Here is a 19,405-nt window from a genome sequence, read left to right on the forward strand (position 1 = left end):
TGTGTTACATTGGGTAGTCGGTATTATTTGAATTTCTTTGTGTGCAAACATATTTTATTTTATTGTCGTTAATAAAATATTAGATAAGCAGTTCGGTTCCAATAAGTGGTTTATTTAATACCTTGAAGTTATGGGACTCCCGAGCATCCTGTATATGCTTATACAATATACCTATTTCACTTAAATGTCCAAGTCAAGGAGAAAAAATTTTTGCTGCACAAAAAAGTCAATAAAATAATCAAGTAATTTAATTACTTTTAAATAAGCATTTATTGTGTTCTTTATTTTTGTTTATAAATCTTCTATCTGTAGATGTTTCTGCCTATAGGTATAGGTGCCTTAAATAACATTTATTACACAACAATGTACGATTTATGCTACTGCTTTTTACCATTTTGCCGATCACGTTTTTTTTAGCAATTATTAATTTTATGCGACGAACTATACTAAACCTCAAATTAAAATTATGCTAATAAAATACAGTTATCCTAGATTCGTTTGTTATGTACCGCAGACATAAACGAGCTGAACTGATACTTGTTTATTATATAGCAATAGCTTCATCTCCAATATGTACAAGTTTCGCTAACAACTTGCACGTATTCTTAGGCTTTTGTTACAAATAAAATTGATATAACCAAAGGTGCATAAAGATACAAAACATACATTGAATGTAATTGGATTTTGTTGTTGTATAATTGTTTCCAAAATCTTCAGTATGTCATCGCACGGATGTGAAAATAAGTAAAACGTAAGCTCAAGTAAGCTCGGCGCTAATGGTTACGAATTAGTTTTATTTCTTTACAGATTTGTGGTATAAGAATTATCAAAATTTTTTATTATAGTTGTTTTTTTTTTTATTATTTTTACCCAAGTACACATATTTTACAACACAATAATTATTATCGTTTACGTTAACCTAAATAATCATAAAAATATGTATTTTTAATAAAAGAAGTAGATTATAAAATAAAATATTCGAATGCTATCTCGAACAGAATAGAACAGAAATGTATGCAGAGACGAGTGGTGAGAGGTGCTTGCGAGTTGCGACATGCGACACGCGACACGCGCACGCGACAGTATGAGCTGCGACCGACGCCGGGCGCGGGGCGGGGGAGTGGCTCACGCGACAGTTCATTGAACAATGCAATACTCGTGAGGCAACTGTTTATTTCCATACTGTGTACTATAATAGTAATTTATATATATATAAGATCATATAATTTGCAATGTCAATACATTTTACATAACAAACATGTCACAGTGTACACACACACAGGCGCTGGCGCGTACACACTATATACAGAGGCGCGGGCGGCGCCGTCCGCGTCGCTCTACTAGACGATAGAAAAATTAATAGCTACAGCAATATCATACAAATTAATGACTATTTCCTTACAAATTATCATAAGGGTTCATTCACACGAGCGGCAACTCTCCGCTCACCGCAGTGGGCGACCGCCGTCGACCGCCGCCGAGACGTAGCCGACTGCAGTCGCCTGCGGTCGTCGGCAGCAGCTGCCGCTCGTGCAAACGAGCACTAACTACTACGGCATCGCGCTACGCCGATGTGATCCGTCACCGTGGTCGGTTCCCGAGCCGCGACGCGAGGGCGCCGGGCGGTGCGCGCGATCGCTCTGTCCGATCGTCCCACACCCGCAGCTATGTATAAAAATCACACTGCTATAAATTTATAATAAATAAATGCCTATTTACACTATGTATCTATACAAAATGAAATTACATTTTCGTATGCAGCATCTAGTCAAAGGGACGTCTCAGCGCGCAGGGGGGGGCGCGGGGCGGACGCCAGCGCGCGCGCCGCGCCCGCCGCCGCGCACCGGAAGAACTACACCTCCAATTTACCTAAGGGGGGGGTATTCAAATTTTTTTTTTTGTACAAACATTTTCAGCCGGAAGCCGGTGCCCGATCAATACAATCATCGGTGATCAAAAAATGCAATACAAACGATCACGCGTCGACAATAATACATACAACTTTTAACTTATTAAACAATTTAACAATATTTTAAAAAATCCCTAAAGTAAATCTATGTAGTACGCTACGTAAACGAATACAAAAATACTAGATCAACAATGACGGTGCATTCGGGACTGGTGCGGCGCGCGGTCGGTCGCCCGAACGAACGAATCATTACGAGGTATAAAAAATTAATAACGTCATTAACAAAAATGTAATCGAATAGAAAATATGAATACATAAGTGAAAATAAAACGAATCGCATTATCTAGGTGACGAGCGGCATCACTTGGCGAGCGCGCCGCCGGCCGCCTGCTGCCGCTTGTGGCCGATCTCCATCTCGCCCAGCCGCTTCCACAGCTCGTCGCGCTCCTTCTCGCGCTTCTTCTCTCTGCGACAGACACACAGACACCGTCAGACACAGACAGACACAGACACACACAGACACACAGTCAGACATATAGTGCGACACAAAAGAGTAAAAGTAAATAGAACATTTTTAACATAAAAATCACAAAACTAAAAAGCGAAAAATAATATCGTATGTGCTACCTTCTGATCTTATTTGGCGGCGGTTTAAAGGCGGTGCAAAGCCAGCGAAGATCAGAAATAGGGAGGTCTGGCCGGCTGAGCCGTTAAAACAGGCTGCTATATAATGAACTTGTAGACGCCGCGCGGTTTCACCCGCGTGGTTCCCATTCCCTTCGGAATATGGGGATAAATGCTCTATCGCGCTTGGGGATAATGTAGCTTCCTAACAGTGAAAGAATATTTCAAATCGGTTCAGTAGTTTCAGTGCCTATTCAATGCAAAGAAACAAAGAATCAATCCAATCTTTCCTCTTTATAATATTAGTAAATCATAGGTTTCCAAACTCTTTTGTCATAGACCACTTACAAAATTTAGATTTCCCAAAACTCGATAAAAATGAGAGAGATTTGATAGATAAGAGATGAGAGAGATGAAAAAATGGAGATTAGATTTTAACTATGATTTTCGTTGCAGTTGAGTTCCAAACACTAATTAACAGTTTTTTTTTTTTAAAAAAGGGAAAATTGGTTAATTTAAAAAAAATAAAGTTGAACAGTCAATCAATTGACATCTATACTCACAAAACAATAAATTCTTACTTATTATATTACAAAACTCCCCATTTGGTATATGAAAACACTATGACACAGTTGTGAACTCTCATTTTATTGTCACTGTTGGAGTGACAAAAAACACGAGGTCAGAACTCCCAACGATTCTCCCATGGAACCCTGGGGGTCCACCTCTTTAGGATCTCTTTTTTTTTTTAATTCTCTTTGGAAATCAATGGTCTAGATAATACTCACTTCTGACGCTCCGCCTTGTAGCTGGCAGTGAGCTCGTCGAACAGCTTGGAGTTCATCTCCATGAAGGTCTTGAGCACATTGTACACCAGCGTGACGATGGTCTGGTTCCAGTGCTCCTTGCTCATCCTGTACAGCGCGGGGAACATGATGGGCATGATCACTTGGTTGTTCTCCTCCATCAGCGACAGGATGTACTCGTTGTTCCAGTAGTAAAGCGCCCTCTCTGCTACCTGCAATACGATCACACTATGTTAACATTCTTCATTAAATAGCCTCAATAGCTCAACGGTAAGAGCGGTCGGACTCATCACCGAGGGGTTGTGGTTCGATCCCCGCCCCGTTGGTCTATTGTCGTACCCACTCCTAGCACAGTCTTTTCCGACTAATTGGAGGGGAATGGGAATATTGGTCATATTATAAAAATATGGCAAATATTCTTTTTAAAAAAAATATCTTCTAATAAAAATTAACTCTTAGTCTCGCTAAAACTCAACCACGGCTTCAGCGGTGGTGGTTTAAAATACAAAAATTCAAAATTCATTTATTTCAAGTAGGCTTAGTTTACAAGCACTTTTGAAACGTCAGTTAAATTTTTGTAAAGATTCGGTTCGAAAGGCAGGTTTAAAAAGAAAGGACTAACCGGAAAATATAAACAAATAACACTGAATATTGGTAATTTAGTATTATCCATTTCAGTATACCTAGGACGCGAGCTACGAAATAACTCATTACGAGATGAAGACGTTATTGTCGACCAATAGCGACGAATTCGAAAATATTGCTCTCTCTTTCGTCCCATCCTAGCAATATTTTCGATCCTGACTATTGACTGACCTGACCTGACTGACTGACCTGACCATAGACTGCTAAAATAATGAAATAAATCTTAACTTTATCTGCTTTCTCTTCCTTGATCAATGAAAATTTCTTATCAAAACATTATTTTATAACACAACTAGATATTTTTTATTTACCTGGAAATGTGGACTGGACACGCATTTTGCAATTTGCCTAAATAATTGCTCTTGGATTTTAGCAAACTGTGCTGGTTCAATAACATCCAAAATCTCTTCAATTTCACCAAGGAACATAACCTAAAACATAATCATAGTATTAATTGTAACAATTAGTTCTATTAAAATTAATGCATGAATTAATATTGGTATAATTACAGGTATATGAGGCTTAATCTTTGCCTCAGGTTGATGGATGCTGGGTATTTTAGTATAGGACGCATTGTAGGATTTCTTAGCATAACCTACAAAATATAACTCTGTTATAGGTCCAAGTGTTTTGCATTTGTGAGAAATGATTGGCATCTCAATGGAATAATGCTGATTTCATATCTTTATAGTATAAATAACCTGTTACATATGACCAGCTTTATATAAAAAAACGCGTCATCCATCGACAACAGTCCATCCGTATAGAAACTATTGTCAGAGTTAAACACCATGCGAGCGTGCCACGGCGCTATATCCCGTATATACGGGTGGAGCTACGTATCAGGCTTAGCGTATGCACGAATAGGTTAGTTGACAAATTTTAAATGGTCCTAAATAGTTCATTTAGTTTTTATACACAGACAAACCTATGTGTTAAAAACTGCGACAACTCTGACGCCATTGGACGAAATTTTATTTATATTTCACTGCACTGGTCGCAATAAGCAACTCTGGTGAAATCGCAGTTAATCACAAGTTGGTGTTCATTTACGCGAGCAGCAACTGCTACCGACGAATGCAGTCGGCGACGTCTCGGCGGCAGTCAACGGCAGTCGACGGCGATCGTCGGTAGCAGTTGCCAGCTGCCGTTGCCGTTGGCAACAATGCTGCTCGTGTAAACGAACACCAACTTGTGATTGAATAAAAACATTTAGAGCAATTAAAAAAATATATAACACTGACCTCTTTCTGCGAGCAGGTCTTCGGCCAGAACTTGAGCAGGCCGCGCACCACCGGCTCCGTGAGCGTGGCGTCCTTCTCCAGGAACTGCACCACGCAGTAGGCGAGCTGCGCGTGGTACAGCGACAGGCACTTCACCTTGTGCAGCGGCAGCAGCACCTTCACCAGGAACTGTTTGTGCTCGCTCTTCAGCGGCAGGGCGAACCCGTTTATTATACTGCAACCGAGGACCCTCGTCAATACAGCCTGTGCCTCAGCATGGATTATAGGATCGGTACATGATGCATTGTAGTGTAAGACGTATAGTTAATTAATTAGTCCTTGTCCAGAAGGTGCGATTTCATCGCGAATCGTATCGCGCGAATTCTTACGCGCTTTGTCGAAGTACTAGACATCAATACATCGCGTCAACAAGCATCGCGCGATAATACGCGCGTAAATCGCGTACACTACGTCAGACTCTCGACACGCGCTTGATTCGCGCGTATTGCGCGCGAGTCGGGATACTAGGGACGCCTTGTTGCGTCCAGTTAACGCGCGAACTCTAGAGCGAGTGCACGTTCAACTCCATGTTTCGTACTAAATTCCTCGTTTATAAAAAAATACCGTTCCTCGAATAAAAAAAAAAACTTCATAGAGAAGATAGCAGGCAGCCGCCGTGGTTATACAGTTACAAAAGTTAACAACAAAGAACGCTTGTGGCGACCGAGAATAAATCGAGAATGTCAATAGTAGTGGTCAGTTATTTTGATTATTGTGTTACCAGACTTTGTAACTACGAGTAAGTTTAGTTTTGTCAGACACATCTGGCACAGTCTAGACATTAAAGTATCATAAGTTCAAAAGTATAATATTTTCGTGACAGTATAAAGAAATAAAGTAATAAAGTAATATCCTCATGACTGAGTTTGTGCTATAGAGATCAATCTCTTAGCCAAGATTAGTGAAGCATTACAGTGTACAATAATGTGTCCGAAGATTCGTAAGTACCTACTAAAATTTGAGTCTCAGCTCAGGCTTGTAAAGGCGCACAACTTTGTGCTTTTATTTTTAAGTTTTCTGAAATATTTCGCGGATTTTTCAAACATCCTTATTTTCAGAAGCAATCTATCAAAGTACCAATTTTTGTTAAGATCAGTTCAGCGGTTCAGCTATATAGGTTTTAAGAAACCCACAATCGCATTTATAATGATAGAATGTTTAACATTACATGTCCTATTTCACCAAACCTAGATAATCTAATTGGTGTGTTTATAACATTTCCTCGAACTAAAACTACTTGAACATAGAACTAGCAGTTAATGTGTATGTTATAATAGGATTAACTAGATTATTCCACATTAATGAGATTAAACAAATTTGGAGATCATAGCTAACATGAACTAAATACAAAAAATCTGTGATGCAATGTATTTAAATAATTGATTCTATTATTTCTATGTGTAAAAGTCCAGTAGATTTATTCACTATCTTTGATGAATGCTAGTTGACATATACAAAATTGAGATTCTATGTAAAAATGTCAATCGGTGCTCACTGGTGGATATTACACAGTACATAAATGACATTTTATCAATTGATTTGATGTTCATTTTAATAGGTTGATATTAAAGACCAAATTAATGAATAGGCCAACAGGACCCAGGAAACATTTTACCAGTTGTACCAATTAAGCGATCAACAAAATAAAACAACTCTTCGTCGATACTCGGTAGTCGCTAGTTTGTCTACTTTTCTTTAGATGTAGTGGTGAAATACATAACTTAAACATACGTTTGACAGGCGTTGGTGTGTAAAACTAAAGGAACGTCAGCAATGAAAAGCAATGCTTACAGAGCTATCACACTAGCGGATTGCGAGCGTTTTCAAAGCGGAGCAACGGATTCGTTACAGGCGCGCAACGAACACGCCGCGTATCCGCAGCGAATTCGTTGCGGGCGCACAATGTTATACTGTTTCGTACAAACGCCAGTCCATCCCAGTGTTGTCAATATCAGTAGTACGATTTAAATCCTATTTGTACGACTTTTTTTAAATCTTGTACAATGTACGATCGAGTAATCGAAATCGTACGCAAAAATTACGATCTTTTCAAATCTTAGGCCCATCGTCATAACGAACTAAAAATATTAACTAGTACTCATAAAAGTAAGCTAGTAAAAATTATCCTGTGACTATTTGTTGGTTTGGAAGGAAAAATTAAATAAATATAAACAATAAATTTTAGCCAGAAATCTGATTTTTTTAAATAAATTTTAATAAATAAAACAGCAGTGTTTCCTCGTTAGAAACCATTTTGTTACTGAATTCGCTACAAAACCGCGACGAAAACGTTGCGAATCCGCCACGCCTCCGCGACGTCTTCGCTGGCAAACGGCTAGTATGATAAGGCCCTTAATTGTTATAATGTGTGTTTGTATAATTTTCCTTTCATACACATAAATGCAAATGGTCTGTCATCTCACCACCATATGCAAGTAGATTGACTGTAACAATTCTTACCTTCCCAATATCTCTAGAAGTTCACCCACGCCGTTAAAGTGTTCCGTTTCGTACACGAATCTAAGGAAGATGTTGTTGATTTGTTTCCGTATGAAAGCGCGCAGGCCCAAGAACTTGCCGTAAATGCGATGCAGCACGGTCTTCAGGAAGTCGCGCTCGCGAGGGTCCTCGGAATCGAACAAGTCTAAAAGCTGTAACAAAACACAACGACCAATAAATAAAGTCACATTGTAAGGATTCCCACCCCGCCGGACCGATAAAACTGCCGGAAAAGGTAGTGACGGAATAGGCTAGTTTTCAGTTTTTTAAAAGGTTCTTAAATTGTTCATTAGTTATACTAGATTGAAAAATAATTATACATATTTTTTGAGACATGAATAGGTACATAAAAGTTTTAATTTTTAAATATTTTTCTGTCAATATTAGCCAAAACGCTATCGGCCATGATGGTCTATATTTGAACTGTTTCATGACGTCACGTAAACACTAAACCTTAACCAATCGGAGTGTTTGACAAAATTATTAGTTATTAAAAAATTAGTTTGACTTTTATTCCTTCAGTGATATCAAGTAGGTAATATAGTGCCATCACAAAATAGATGACGGCATTTTTAACGTTTGGAAAAGCTGATTAATTACATCATTTTTACGTTAAGTTTTCTATGAAATTTACATTAACCAGACAATAAAACCGAGCCCAGCATATTTGCCGGACCCGCACAGGTCCAAATGCAAATGAGCACTTGACTATAGGATTTAGTTGTAGGATCCGAAATAATGTGCACACCTTTGCCCAGTGTCTGGTTTCCGGCAAATCTGCTAGTCTGGTGTAGTGAGAACCTGGCCTAACCTCTCGTAACTATAACTTCAAATATGAGACTAGTCACCGTTAATTTCAACCCACGACCGACGCCAAAACAAGGGGTGGTATAAGTTTGACGTGTGTTTACCTAAAACTTTATAAAAGGGAGAAAAAGAAAAGAAAGTTTTATAAAATACTGAACCTTTCTTTAGGTCTTCAAGAAAACTTGTGTTGACATAGAGATATAAAAATTATGTATAATTTTGTACGTAACTTTATATTTATCAAGAAACGGTAAATCGCTGTTAGATACAAACTACGAACATAAATACAAACAACGCCGAAGTTCAATTTCACTATATGGCCTACATACTGCATTATCTGAATACCGCGCGAGGCAATGCCAGTTCACTAATTAATATTAACCGAAATAGAATCGTTTCAAAACAATCTACTACAAGAAAAATGTCTCGACACCAAACTGTTTTCCTATAGCGTCTTATTTAGAAAACGTAGTGTGTTTTCTTAATTTATATAGAACTAGCAGACGCCCGCGACTTCGTCCACGTGGAAATCAATGTAATCTTTCAACCTGAACCTTTAGAAGTACTTGTTTTATCTTTGCATTTAAATTTTATGCGATTTTAAAAATAAAGCGTCTAATTTAACAAACAATCACATTAGGAAGTCGATCTGCATTCCCCTTTCTTATGCCTCATTCAAAATCAATTTACTAAATATGTTATCTTTCAAAACATCCAACAATAACAACAAAGATAAAGTATATAGATATGCCAGTTCACCTGCAGTACAAATTTCTGGTCGATGACCTTCTTGCCGATAGTGGGCTGGAAGTCGGTCGACTCGAGGAATCGCAGGAAGAACTCGTAGACTAGTTGGAGGTGCGGCCACGACGCCTCCAGGGTCGGGTCGTCCTCCTCCGGGTCGAAGTCGGGGTTGTCGCTCGGCGGCAGGGTGCGGAACAAGTTCGCCGATATCTAGAAATACGAGACAGTGCATCGTCAGCAAAATCCTTAATAGGGATGATGACAGTTTTTTGAATTGTATACAAATTAAGAGTATGCTAATAGTAAAGCAATTTTGTAAAAGTAGCAGGGTATCTGCGATCATTACTTTCGGAGCTACAAGGATTTAAAGGGTCAGATTTGCGGCGCTGCCACGGATCCCTGAAAAATCCATACAAAATTGTACGAGTTAATGACGTCGTAAGTATATAATGATTGTTAGATTTGTATGGGCGTTCAAATAAAATTACTAATATCTTTGTTATTTGTGCGTTTATGTTTATAGTTCATTTATTAAAAAATGTCACATTTAATGTAAGGAAGCTAAAACTGTAAGATTTTTAATAGATTTTGAAATTTTATAATCTTATTTATTTTTCAAATATCCAGACAATCTTTGATTTTTATGAATATAAAATAGTCAAATTAACCTTATTTACCCGAATGTATCATAAAATCAATATACTCAAACCTAGTCATCATCCCCATTATCCTCGTGTCATGTTTGCCTCCTTAACCTTTTTTAATTTTATTTTTTTTGTATTCTTTACAGTTAACCCATGACTACAATCTCACCTGATGGTAGGTGATTATGCAAATCGTAGCTAAGACTAGCACCTTATATCACGTGAGTTCTAGCCGTTTTTCATAGTCAATTATCATAGGAACACATAATAACTTAACAAGAAAAAAAAACGAGAGAAAGAAAGAAAATGAAATAATATGAGCACATTAATCACAAGAGTACCAAGTAGAGATGATTTTTTTCCCGAAAACTATGTATTGATTCTGAGTATGTTTACTTTAGAACTGATATTATTAAAGGTCTTACATTAAAAGTTGAAGTGTGCTTATCTGTTACATAGTACTTAGTAGTACAAGATGTACATATCTATTAAATGTGTATTACATTTAAGCGTGATGTTATAGTCTTATAGCTCAGTAGTATATTCACTATTGTGCTAAAACATTCGCTACGATGAAAAGACCACAGACACCGGTAGGGCATTCCACCGTGGATGAAAACCAGAGCAATTGCATATCAATCAATCCCAATGTCCGAGTTTACCAAGAGACGACTTTTCAGTTTCGACAACTCATATTTAAAAGACTGCTCAATCATTCAATAGAATAAAACCCAACGTGTTTTAATTTTATTTGCTAACTAGCGGACGCCCGCGACTTCGTTCACGTGAATTTTTTTTTCACAAATCCTGCGGGAACCTTGGCCTTTTCCGGGATAAAAAGTATCCTATGTTCTGCTCCAAAGTACAATTTATCTCTATACCAAATTTCATCCAAATCGGTTAAGGGGTATAGCCGTGAAAAGGTGACAGACAGACTTCGCATTTATAATATTGGTATTGTTTTTTTTATATTTAAGCTTCAATAGCATTTGTCGTTAACAAAGGGGCCGAATTAATCGCCGGGAAGTCGTGGTTCGATCCCGCTCGCTGGACTATTGTAATATCCACTAATAACAGTCTTTTACTACTAGTTGGAAGGGAAATGGAAATATGGGTCGTATTTAAAAGATATGGAAAATATTTTTAAAGAAAATTGTTACTACACGGCGGTGTTACGAAAGTTGTTGTGCTATCCAAAAAGTAGGTAAATAAGTTAAATTATTACAATCGCCACGGTTCATTAGGAATGATCGATATTATAGAAAAATCGATCTTATATACTATTTACTGACGTCCTCGACCGTTGGTTCGCGTGGAAACCCTTATAAAACTTTTAAAGGGGATCAATTCAGTCATCACATGAATTTTGTTTACGCAACCGAAGCTCTCAAAGGAACTTTTCCCGTGTTTGCTATATTGATGCTCCGCTCCTATTGGCCATAGCGTCATGTTATAACCTTCTTCGATTAATGGACTATCCAATACAAAACGAGTTTTCAATTCGAACCCTTTTCTGCGCGTTCAATCAAGTAACCAAAGTTTTCAACTCCTTACATTAAGTGTAGTTTCTATCATCATTAACAACCCATATTCGGCTCACTATTGAGCACGAATCTCCTCTCACAATGAGAGGCGGATTGACAGACTTCACACACGTAGAGAATTAAGAAAAATGTCAGGTTTCCTCACACGTTTTTCCTTCACCGTTTTTAGACAAGTTAATTTCTTAAAATGCACACAACTGAAAAGTTGGAGGTGCATGCCCCGGACCGGATTCGAACCAACGCCCTCCGAAACGAAAGCAGCGATCATATCCACTGGGCTATCACGTCTCTTTCCATCATAAGTAGTGGAATAAAAACATGAGGATGAACAGAAGCTATTTTTGATATATTATGTTAGGTTAAGTCAATGTGCCAGTTTAGCAAACCAATAAAAAAAATTAAAAAAAAAAACATAGGATGAAAAGGCTCAGCCACCTATAACCCATTAAATGTAGCAAAATTAGCAAGTGCGATCTTAGATAGAGCCTCCACACTATAACATAATGAAGTCACTGAAAGATCAAGTTATATCAGTTACGTAACAAGTGTGAGCGAGTTAAATCTTCACAAGTCTTACAAAGATGCAGTTATCTGCTAATAAATTTACATAATGTACAAAAATAGTACCATTGTACCGCGGCATTATAACATGCCCACAGGACAGTCAACATACTTATTGCCAGTTACCAAAATGACAATAAGAAGATGCTACCATATATAATATGTTCATTGTATGGAGTACACTTGTGTATAATGTATTTACGAGGCGATGAATTGTATATAACATAATATATTATGCTAATTTGTACAGCGAAATGAAGATTTATAGGTTGATTTGCTTTAGTATTTTTTTTTTGTACGAACAAGAATATTAATATCGAGAAATTATAATACAGCAACAGTAGATTTTTTCCAAAGTGTTCTCTTTATCTTATTTGTGACTTGTCAAGTTGTGAGCAATTAAATAACTTTGTCAATTAAATTGTTATTACTTTATTATGAGATACTAATGCACTGATAAAGATATAAACCCAAAGAGATTTCCTCATTAAATTAATCACAAGTGACGATTATCTCAGTTATATTATGAATGATTACGAATAAAACGCCCAGGCTATCATTACGAATCTTTTGATACCTCATTCATTAAATTCGATTCAGTAGTTTAGGCTTACATACTAGGTGGAACATACATAGATACATACATAAAAAACATCATCAAGTTGTAGTTGGGAAAAAAGACAAATTATACGAGCAAATCTGATGACAACAAGAATTGACTTAGGCACGTAGCACACTATTATACGCGGCAAAGACTAGGTTACTGAAGAAACTAGAAGTATAATATGAACATCGAACTTGGTCGCAGATCGGGCCGCGCCGAATGGTCGTTGCGATCAAGCTACGTCCGCGCACTAATTGCCCGACTGGCCAGTATTGAGGTCATAACACACAAACCAACTTGGAAAGAGATCGACACCGTATCAACTCGAGCCGTTCAGTATTATTTGTATCTACTTAGGCACCTATAAGTGCACTACGCGGCCACGACCACGACCAATGGTCGCAACGACGAGGTTATCTGAAGAAACCATATGAACATCGCGCACTTGGCCACAAACCGGACCGGACCGTCTGGTTGCTGAGACCAAGCTACGTATAGTTTACTACGAGCGACCGTGCACTAATCTGTGTCAGCGAATTCGGCCTGGTTGGCCAGTATTGAGGTCATCACACAAATTAATTTGGAAAGAGATCGGCACCGTATCAACTCGAGCCGTCCAGTATTATTTGTATCAAACTCCTTACCTTACCTACTTAGGCACTTAGAGCACATCGCGACCACGAACTACGACCAATGGCCCCAACAACCAGATTATCTAAAGAAACTAGGCCGGCTCGTTGAGACTAAGCTACGTATAGTTTGCTATGAAGCTAGCTAGTATGAGGTCATCATAGCACACAAACTAACTCGGAAGAGATCGGCACCGTATCAACTCGAGCCGTCCATTCTTTGTAGCCCTTTGTAGTCCCTACTGTAAAGCATACTAATTGAAAACGTAACGTAATCGCCTCGCCATCGGGACAAGCTATTCGCGCGCTCATGGGCGCATAATGAGAGAGGTTTCTTATACCAATCATATTCTAAGCTCATGTGGGCCAGTTTTAAATATGAACGATAGCAATATAAAATTAAGTCTTTAAGTGGGATCGATCAAGCTGCAATTCAAGTGATTGTCACTTCAAAGACTCATAAAAAGATTCACAAAAGAATATACTTTCTTCATACAAGTGCATCACAGCTGATTATTATCACAGCAATATCGGAGAACCGATATGCAGAACCAAACTACTTATACAAGTGGACATATATCAGTAAAGTTGGCGCGAGAATGTGAATATGAATTAAAATAGGGGTTAATCTCTGGATCTATTGAACCAATTTTCAATATTATTTTAACAAAAGAAAGTCACATTATTTGCGAGGATTAGCCCCGTAGTCTCACGGGAACGGGAACTACGCGGGTGAAGCCGCGGAGCGTCGGCTAGTTACTAATATTATAAATGCGAAAGTAAGTCCCTTTTCACAGTTGAACCTGAACAGACTGAACCGACCATTATATCCATGGTTAATGCGAGATTTATGGAAAGAGTAAAATAGTAATCAGGGGCGTAGCTAGCGCCGTATCAGTCGTACGGGGTCCCCGGATTACAGGAGCCCCTTATATGTAAAAGCAAAAATTTGTAAAATGTAATCCACAATCTAACTTAATCTAGTGTTTCCCATCAGTGGTGGTCACTTCAGAAATGAAGAAGAAACGAGCAAGCAAGTCTCTTTTTCCCAAGTTAAGTGTGCACCCAAAAATTGTAAACATCATAGACAGTTTATGTCAGTGTTATATTTATTTTAAGCAAGCATTTTTGTTGCTTTTGTAAGAAATCTTTACCCTTCATTGGACCCCCCAACTAACACTGATACAGGGCCCCTCCAAGGCAAGCTACGCCACTGATAGTAATTATATAAATTGTGTATTATACCATTTTGATGATCTCTGGATAGACAGGTTCAGTGAGCACTCCACGGCCAGCAGTGATGTACTCTACAAGCTCGTTTAGTGTGGCACGTTTAATCTCTTTCCCCTTCAGGTCGGCGACAGGATCCATGAAGTCAAAAGCCACACAGCACTGCCGCAGTTTACGGATAAAAAGTTCTTCTTGCTCGCTGCTTGGAACATCTGCAATAGAGAGCAATTTTGCTTTAAAATATAATATTAGGCAGTAATAGATGATTTGTTTGTAAACGTTGATATTTATAAACATTACTTTGACTAACAACTTTTAATTTAAATTTTTGTACTTTACTTATCTCCTGCCACATAACCTGATGTTTAAGAAATTTCTAGTAGATTTTATTGTTGAAATAAATGAATTAACTACATGCTACACAATAGAAATTACATCAAATTTGAGGGCAAATCTTTAGATAGTATCAAATGATAAAATTAAGGGGTGTGGATTTACATCCTCTTTCTAACAAATCTATCTATCTTCTATCTTAGATTGCATCATTACTTACCATCAGGTGAGATTGTAGTCCCGTTGACTACAATACTAAGGACTAAGGCTATATTGTAAAGAATAATAAAAAAAACTAACTGTAACTAACATTAAAGACTATAAACAAAGTTTAAAGCTTAGCTTAGCTTAGCTCTTTCTTATTAGAATGGGAAAGTGCATAATTATTACATTTTAAAAACCTAAACAGAAATAAATCTTTTATATTGATACTACACTGTTTACTTGCCTATACTTTTCCTTGAATCATTCTAAAAATCCAATATCATCAAACATTTATTACTTAAATGTGAAAAATCTTAGTTGGATATTTGAAATTCTAAATTTTGTGGAACATCTAAATACTTACAACTATTATTGGATTGATTATCTTTTGATGAGAAAAAATAAACCAGAAAGAATAATTATGGTCTATCACAAAATGTACTATAAACAGGTATAGAATGAATTGAGGTTTCAATTTTGAATGCTCAACTATTTGAATGTATTATTTAATAGAGTATCTTTAAACTTTTAAAGGTTTTCACCAAAGAGTTGCTATAAGGCTATATGTGTGGTGCATGATTACTTAATTTCTCATAATATCCCAAACAAAATATAAAAATAATAGAGAAAACCCGCAACTTTGTCCTGCCCTTAGGCATCCTTAATTCTGCCTAGTAGTAAAATCAGTTTGTAGCAGTCGCCTACAAACTATAAACTACCTCCCTGCCAAATTTTATCTATGTCAAACAATTTTTCATATTTTGTGATGTGTGACCTTTCTCACTTTTGTTAAAATATTAAATCATAAATTTTATTTAAATAATTTTGTTGATCATCTGCACACCCTTTTCTGTAATCCTATAAAAGGGAAGCATCAGTATAGTATTTATGAGTTTTGAAGACCATTCAAATAGGTTAAGTGTGTATGGTTTGTCAACAAATATGACCTTCTTTGTGAAAAAGAGATAAGTAGTGGTGTTTGAAAAGATTAACTTATGATACAATCTCTAAAATTATATCACAAAATACAACTCATTATGTTATCTATACCTTGTAATATTATAAAGAGGTATAGTTTGTAAGTTTATGAGGTTGTAAGGGGGTAATATGTGGATCTTCTGAACCAATTTTGAAAATACTTCTACCAATAGAAAACTACATCTTCACTGAGTAACAACTTAACTATAACTTAACCCATGTATTCCCATGGGAATGGTGCATTATTATGCAGGTGAAGATACAAGGCAATTATACAAATTACTATTTATGGTTTTTTTTTAATTTTATTATTTACAAGTTAGCCCTTGACAATCTCACCTGATGGTAAGTAATGATGCAATCTAAAATAGAAGCGGGCTAACTTTTTAGGAGGATGAAAACCCACACCCCTTTACAGTTTCTACATGACATCATACTGGAAAGATAAATGACAAGGACAAGGCGGGTCTTAGTCAGTAGGGTGATAACTAGCCACAGCCAAAGCCTACCACCAGCCAGACCTGGATCAATTAAGAAAATCTCAATCAGCCCTGCCGGGGATCCAACCCAGGACATCTGTTATGTAAATCCATTGTGCACACCACTGTACCATGGAGGCCATCTAACTCAATTTTTTTTTTTTTTTTTATAATTATTTATGTTTATGATATTGTAAAACTGTCCTTTAATATTATTTAACATCACCTTCAGATATTGTCATATCCATACAAAAATTAGCAGCTATTTAGCAAATTCGTATAGCTGGATAACAGTGGCCTTAGAACTGTATTTTTGATTATCATTTTGAGATTGCAATTTATGATAGCTCTTTTGAAAACTCAAATTTTTCAGAGTAGTGTCTCTACCACAGGTTCAGAAAGCAAAGTCGACTGAGGAAACCATACACGAAGCTCAGTAGTTGATGCAGGCAAGATCTCAATTAAATGCAGATTGCCTCCATGACTTGACTTAACTTCTATTTTAACTTATAAGAAAGTTATCAATATTAACATGGTTGTTAGTATTGTAATAATTATAAACACAAATAAAATTTAATACTCAAATCTGTACTAATGTACTTTTTTCAAACATAGTGTCTATTGGGAACATAAAAATTTTGTATAAAATGGTAAATATTTTGTTCTATTATTACAGAAAATATATTGTATTGCAATGGCAAATTTGCATATTTCTTACAATTTCTAGGATTTGAGCTTATAAATTAAGTATATAGGGCCTTAAAACTAGTCTAGTCTAGCTTTATCTTCGCCTCACAACTATAAAACATAAAGCATAATATTGTAGAAATTAAATTTAAAAAAAATTTAAGAAATTAAATATCACGTGTCTCAATCGGTGAAGGAAAACATCGTGAGGAAACCTGCATACCAGAGAATTATCTTCATTCTCTGCGTGTGTGAAGTCTGCCAATCCGCATTGGGCCAGCGTGGTGGACTATTGGCCTAACCCCTCTCATTCTGAGAGGAGACTCGAGCTCAGCAGTGAGCCGAATATGGGTTGATGACGACGAGGCAAAGTAAACAAACCTAACTTTCTCAATGTTGGTATGTTGTCTATTCTAAACAACTGCCTCATTGCCCTTGTGGTTAGCTGGTTCAGCTATGGACAATGAGGTCAATGGTCCGAATCCCAGATCACGCCAACAAAAAATATATATGTTATTGGAATTTTTCTTACAAGAAAAATCTTAATAGCAGCCTGGAGTTGGGAAGTCAGCGATGTTGCTATACCCCTGTGCAACTAAAGCTGTTAGTCTTGTGCCTGATCTTTCACTGGTTGTGCCAGCCTGGGGTCCCATCGGACTATGAAAGTGCACCTTTATATACAACACACTACAACTTTGCACTTGTGCACTATAATGTCTTTTGAATACATGGTTAATCTCAAAGTGAGATTTGCCGCTGTGACCAAAAGAAAATGTAAAACTATTCATTTTGGAGCATATATAAAAATAAAAAAAATAATAAAAAAATAAATAATTAAAATTGTTGTATAAGCTCATACAGCAAATTGCATATATCAGCCAATAATGCTCCTTTACACACTGATATTTGCACTCATCACTTTGCGACTGTTTTTCATGTTCTATGCTAACCTCAACAATGTAAAATGAAACTTGCTAGATCAGCATGCACATTGTATAGGAAATATATAGGGTATATGGGCCAGCATTTTGTTTAAAAAATGATTAAGAAAATATCATAGATCCATAATTCATGCCAATAACAGCCCAATTCCAATAGAAACATTGATAAAAATCTATTAAGAATAGTATCTTATTCAAATAATCCAATAAATTGAGACGTTTATAGTATATTTTAATCTATTTTTATTTAGTAAAGGCAAGAACAGCGAAGGTGAACTCACCCTTTAGCAGTGGCAGGACCTGCAGCTCGACGTCCTGCGTGTTGCGGTAACGCGACGAGCCCTGAGACTTCTTGGTCTTCTTCTTCAGCGATCGCTTCGCGAAAGGGTCGATCCTATCCACAAACGTTCCCGAAGACATTTTGCAAATATAAAAGTGTCCGAAATGACGAAAAGTCGAGAACGATCAATGCAAATCTTGTTTTGATTCGGATAAATTCATGTTCCAGTCCGATATAGGTATCAAACGCGCACTCGGGGCAAAGTCGCAGCAAAATATTAGAGCCTAAACAAACATTCCTCCGTCACACATGACGGTAATGGAGTGGTCACACTCAGGCCATTCTTTAATACACTAAGATTCCACAACAGTTACGTAATTATAAACCGTCTTTATCACAAAAACGACACAACAACAAAATAGAAAAAGTCCATTCACAAAATTAAGATTTATTTTGTGAGGCGTGTCACTAATAGCAGAAGGCAGAAGTCACATATACATACAAGCCTCGTGTAATATCAGCCGGTCAGTCGATGACAATATAATTTCCCCACAATAATCGTCGAAATATTCAAAGATTTAGTAATTTTAACACGGAAAACGTCAATTTTAATCAAAAATTGTCCTCGTTAGATGTAGTACAAAACTAAAACGGCAATGACACAGAGCAATTTTTAACACCAAAAATCTATCACCGTATTCTCGCCATCGCTCACCATCCGCTTCGATTCAGACAGTGAAACAAGACGCATTTTACTGTTATGCACAAGAATATACCGATAGATTTCACTTTCACAAGGAAAATTGTTTATTTCTGCGAGTTTTTTCAGCTAGAACAAACGATCAATTTACAAAAGCTTTACAGCTAAAAGATAATCATCACTGGTTTGGCTACGAAAACGCCAGCACTCAAAAGTACCTATTTCTGAAAATAGATGGAGATATAAAAATGTTCAGGTGATCAATTAGCGCACT

At 37.0% G+C, this 19,405-nt stretch overlaps 1 protein-coding gene across 1 annotated transcript; it reads right to left on the reverse strand.

Annotated features, from left to right (window-relative positions):
- Positions 1-233: 233 nt before the first annotated feature.
- Positions 234-19,358, reverse strand: LOC112044304 (serine/threonine-protein phosphatase 2A 56 kDa regulatory subunit epsilon isoform). The gene is made up of 8 exons (XM_024080111.2): positions 18,433-19,358; positions 14,545-14,741; positions 9,333-9,527; positions 7,728-7,918; positions 5,229-5,442; positions 4,296-4,415; positions 3,322-3,551; positions 234-2,375 (listed from the first exon to the last, which is right to left on the reverse strand). Exons 1-8 carry the CDS (start codon positions 18,569-18,571, stop codon positions 2,270-2,272), a joined length of 1,392 nt encoding a protein of 463 aa, XP_023935879.1. The 5' UTR covers positions 18,572-19,358; the 3' UTR covers positions 234-2,269.
- Between the last annotated feature and the right edge of the window lie 47 nt (positions 19,359-19,405).

The sequence above is a fragment of the Bicyclus anynana genome, chromosome 21 (assembly GCF_947172395.1).
Source record: "Bicyclus anynana chromosome 21, ilBicAnyn1.1, whole genome shotgun sequence".
Lineage (NCBI taxonomy): Eukaryota > Metazoa > Arthropoda > Insecta > Lepidoptera > Nymphalidae > Bicyclus > Bicyclus anynana.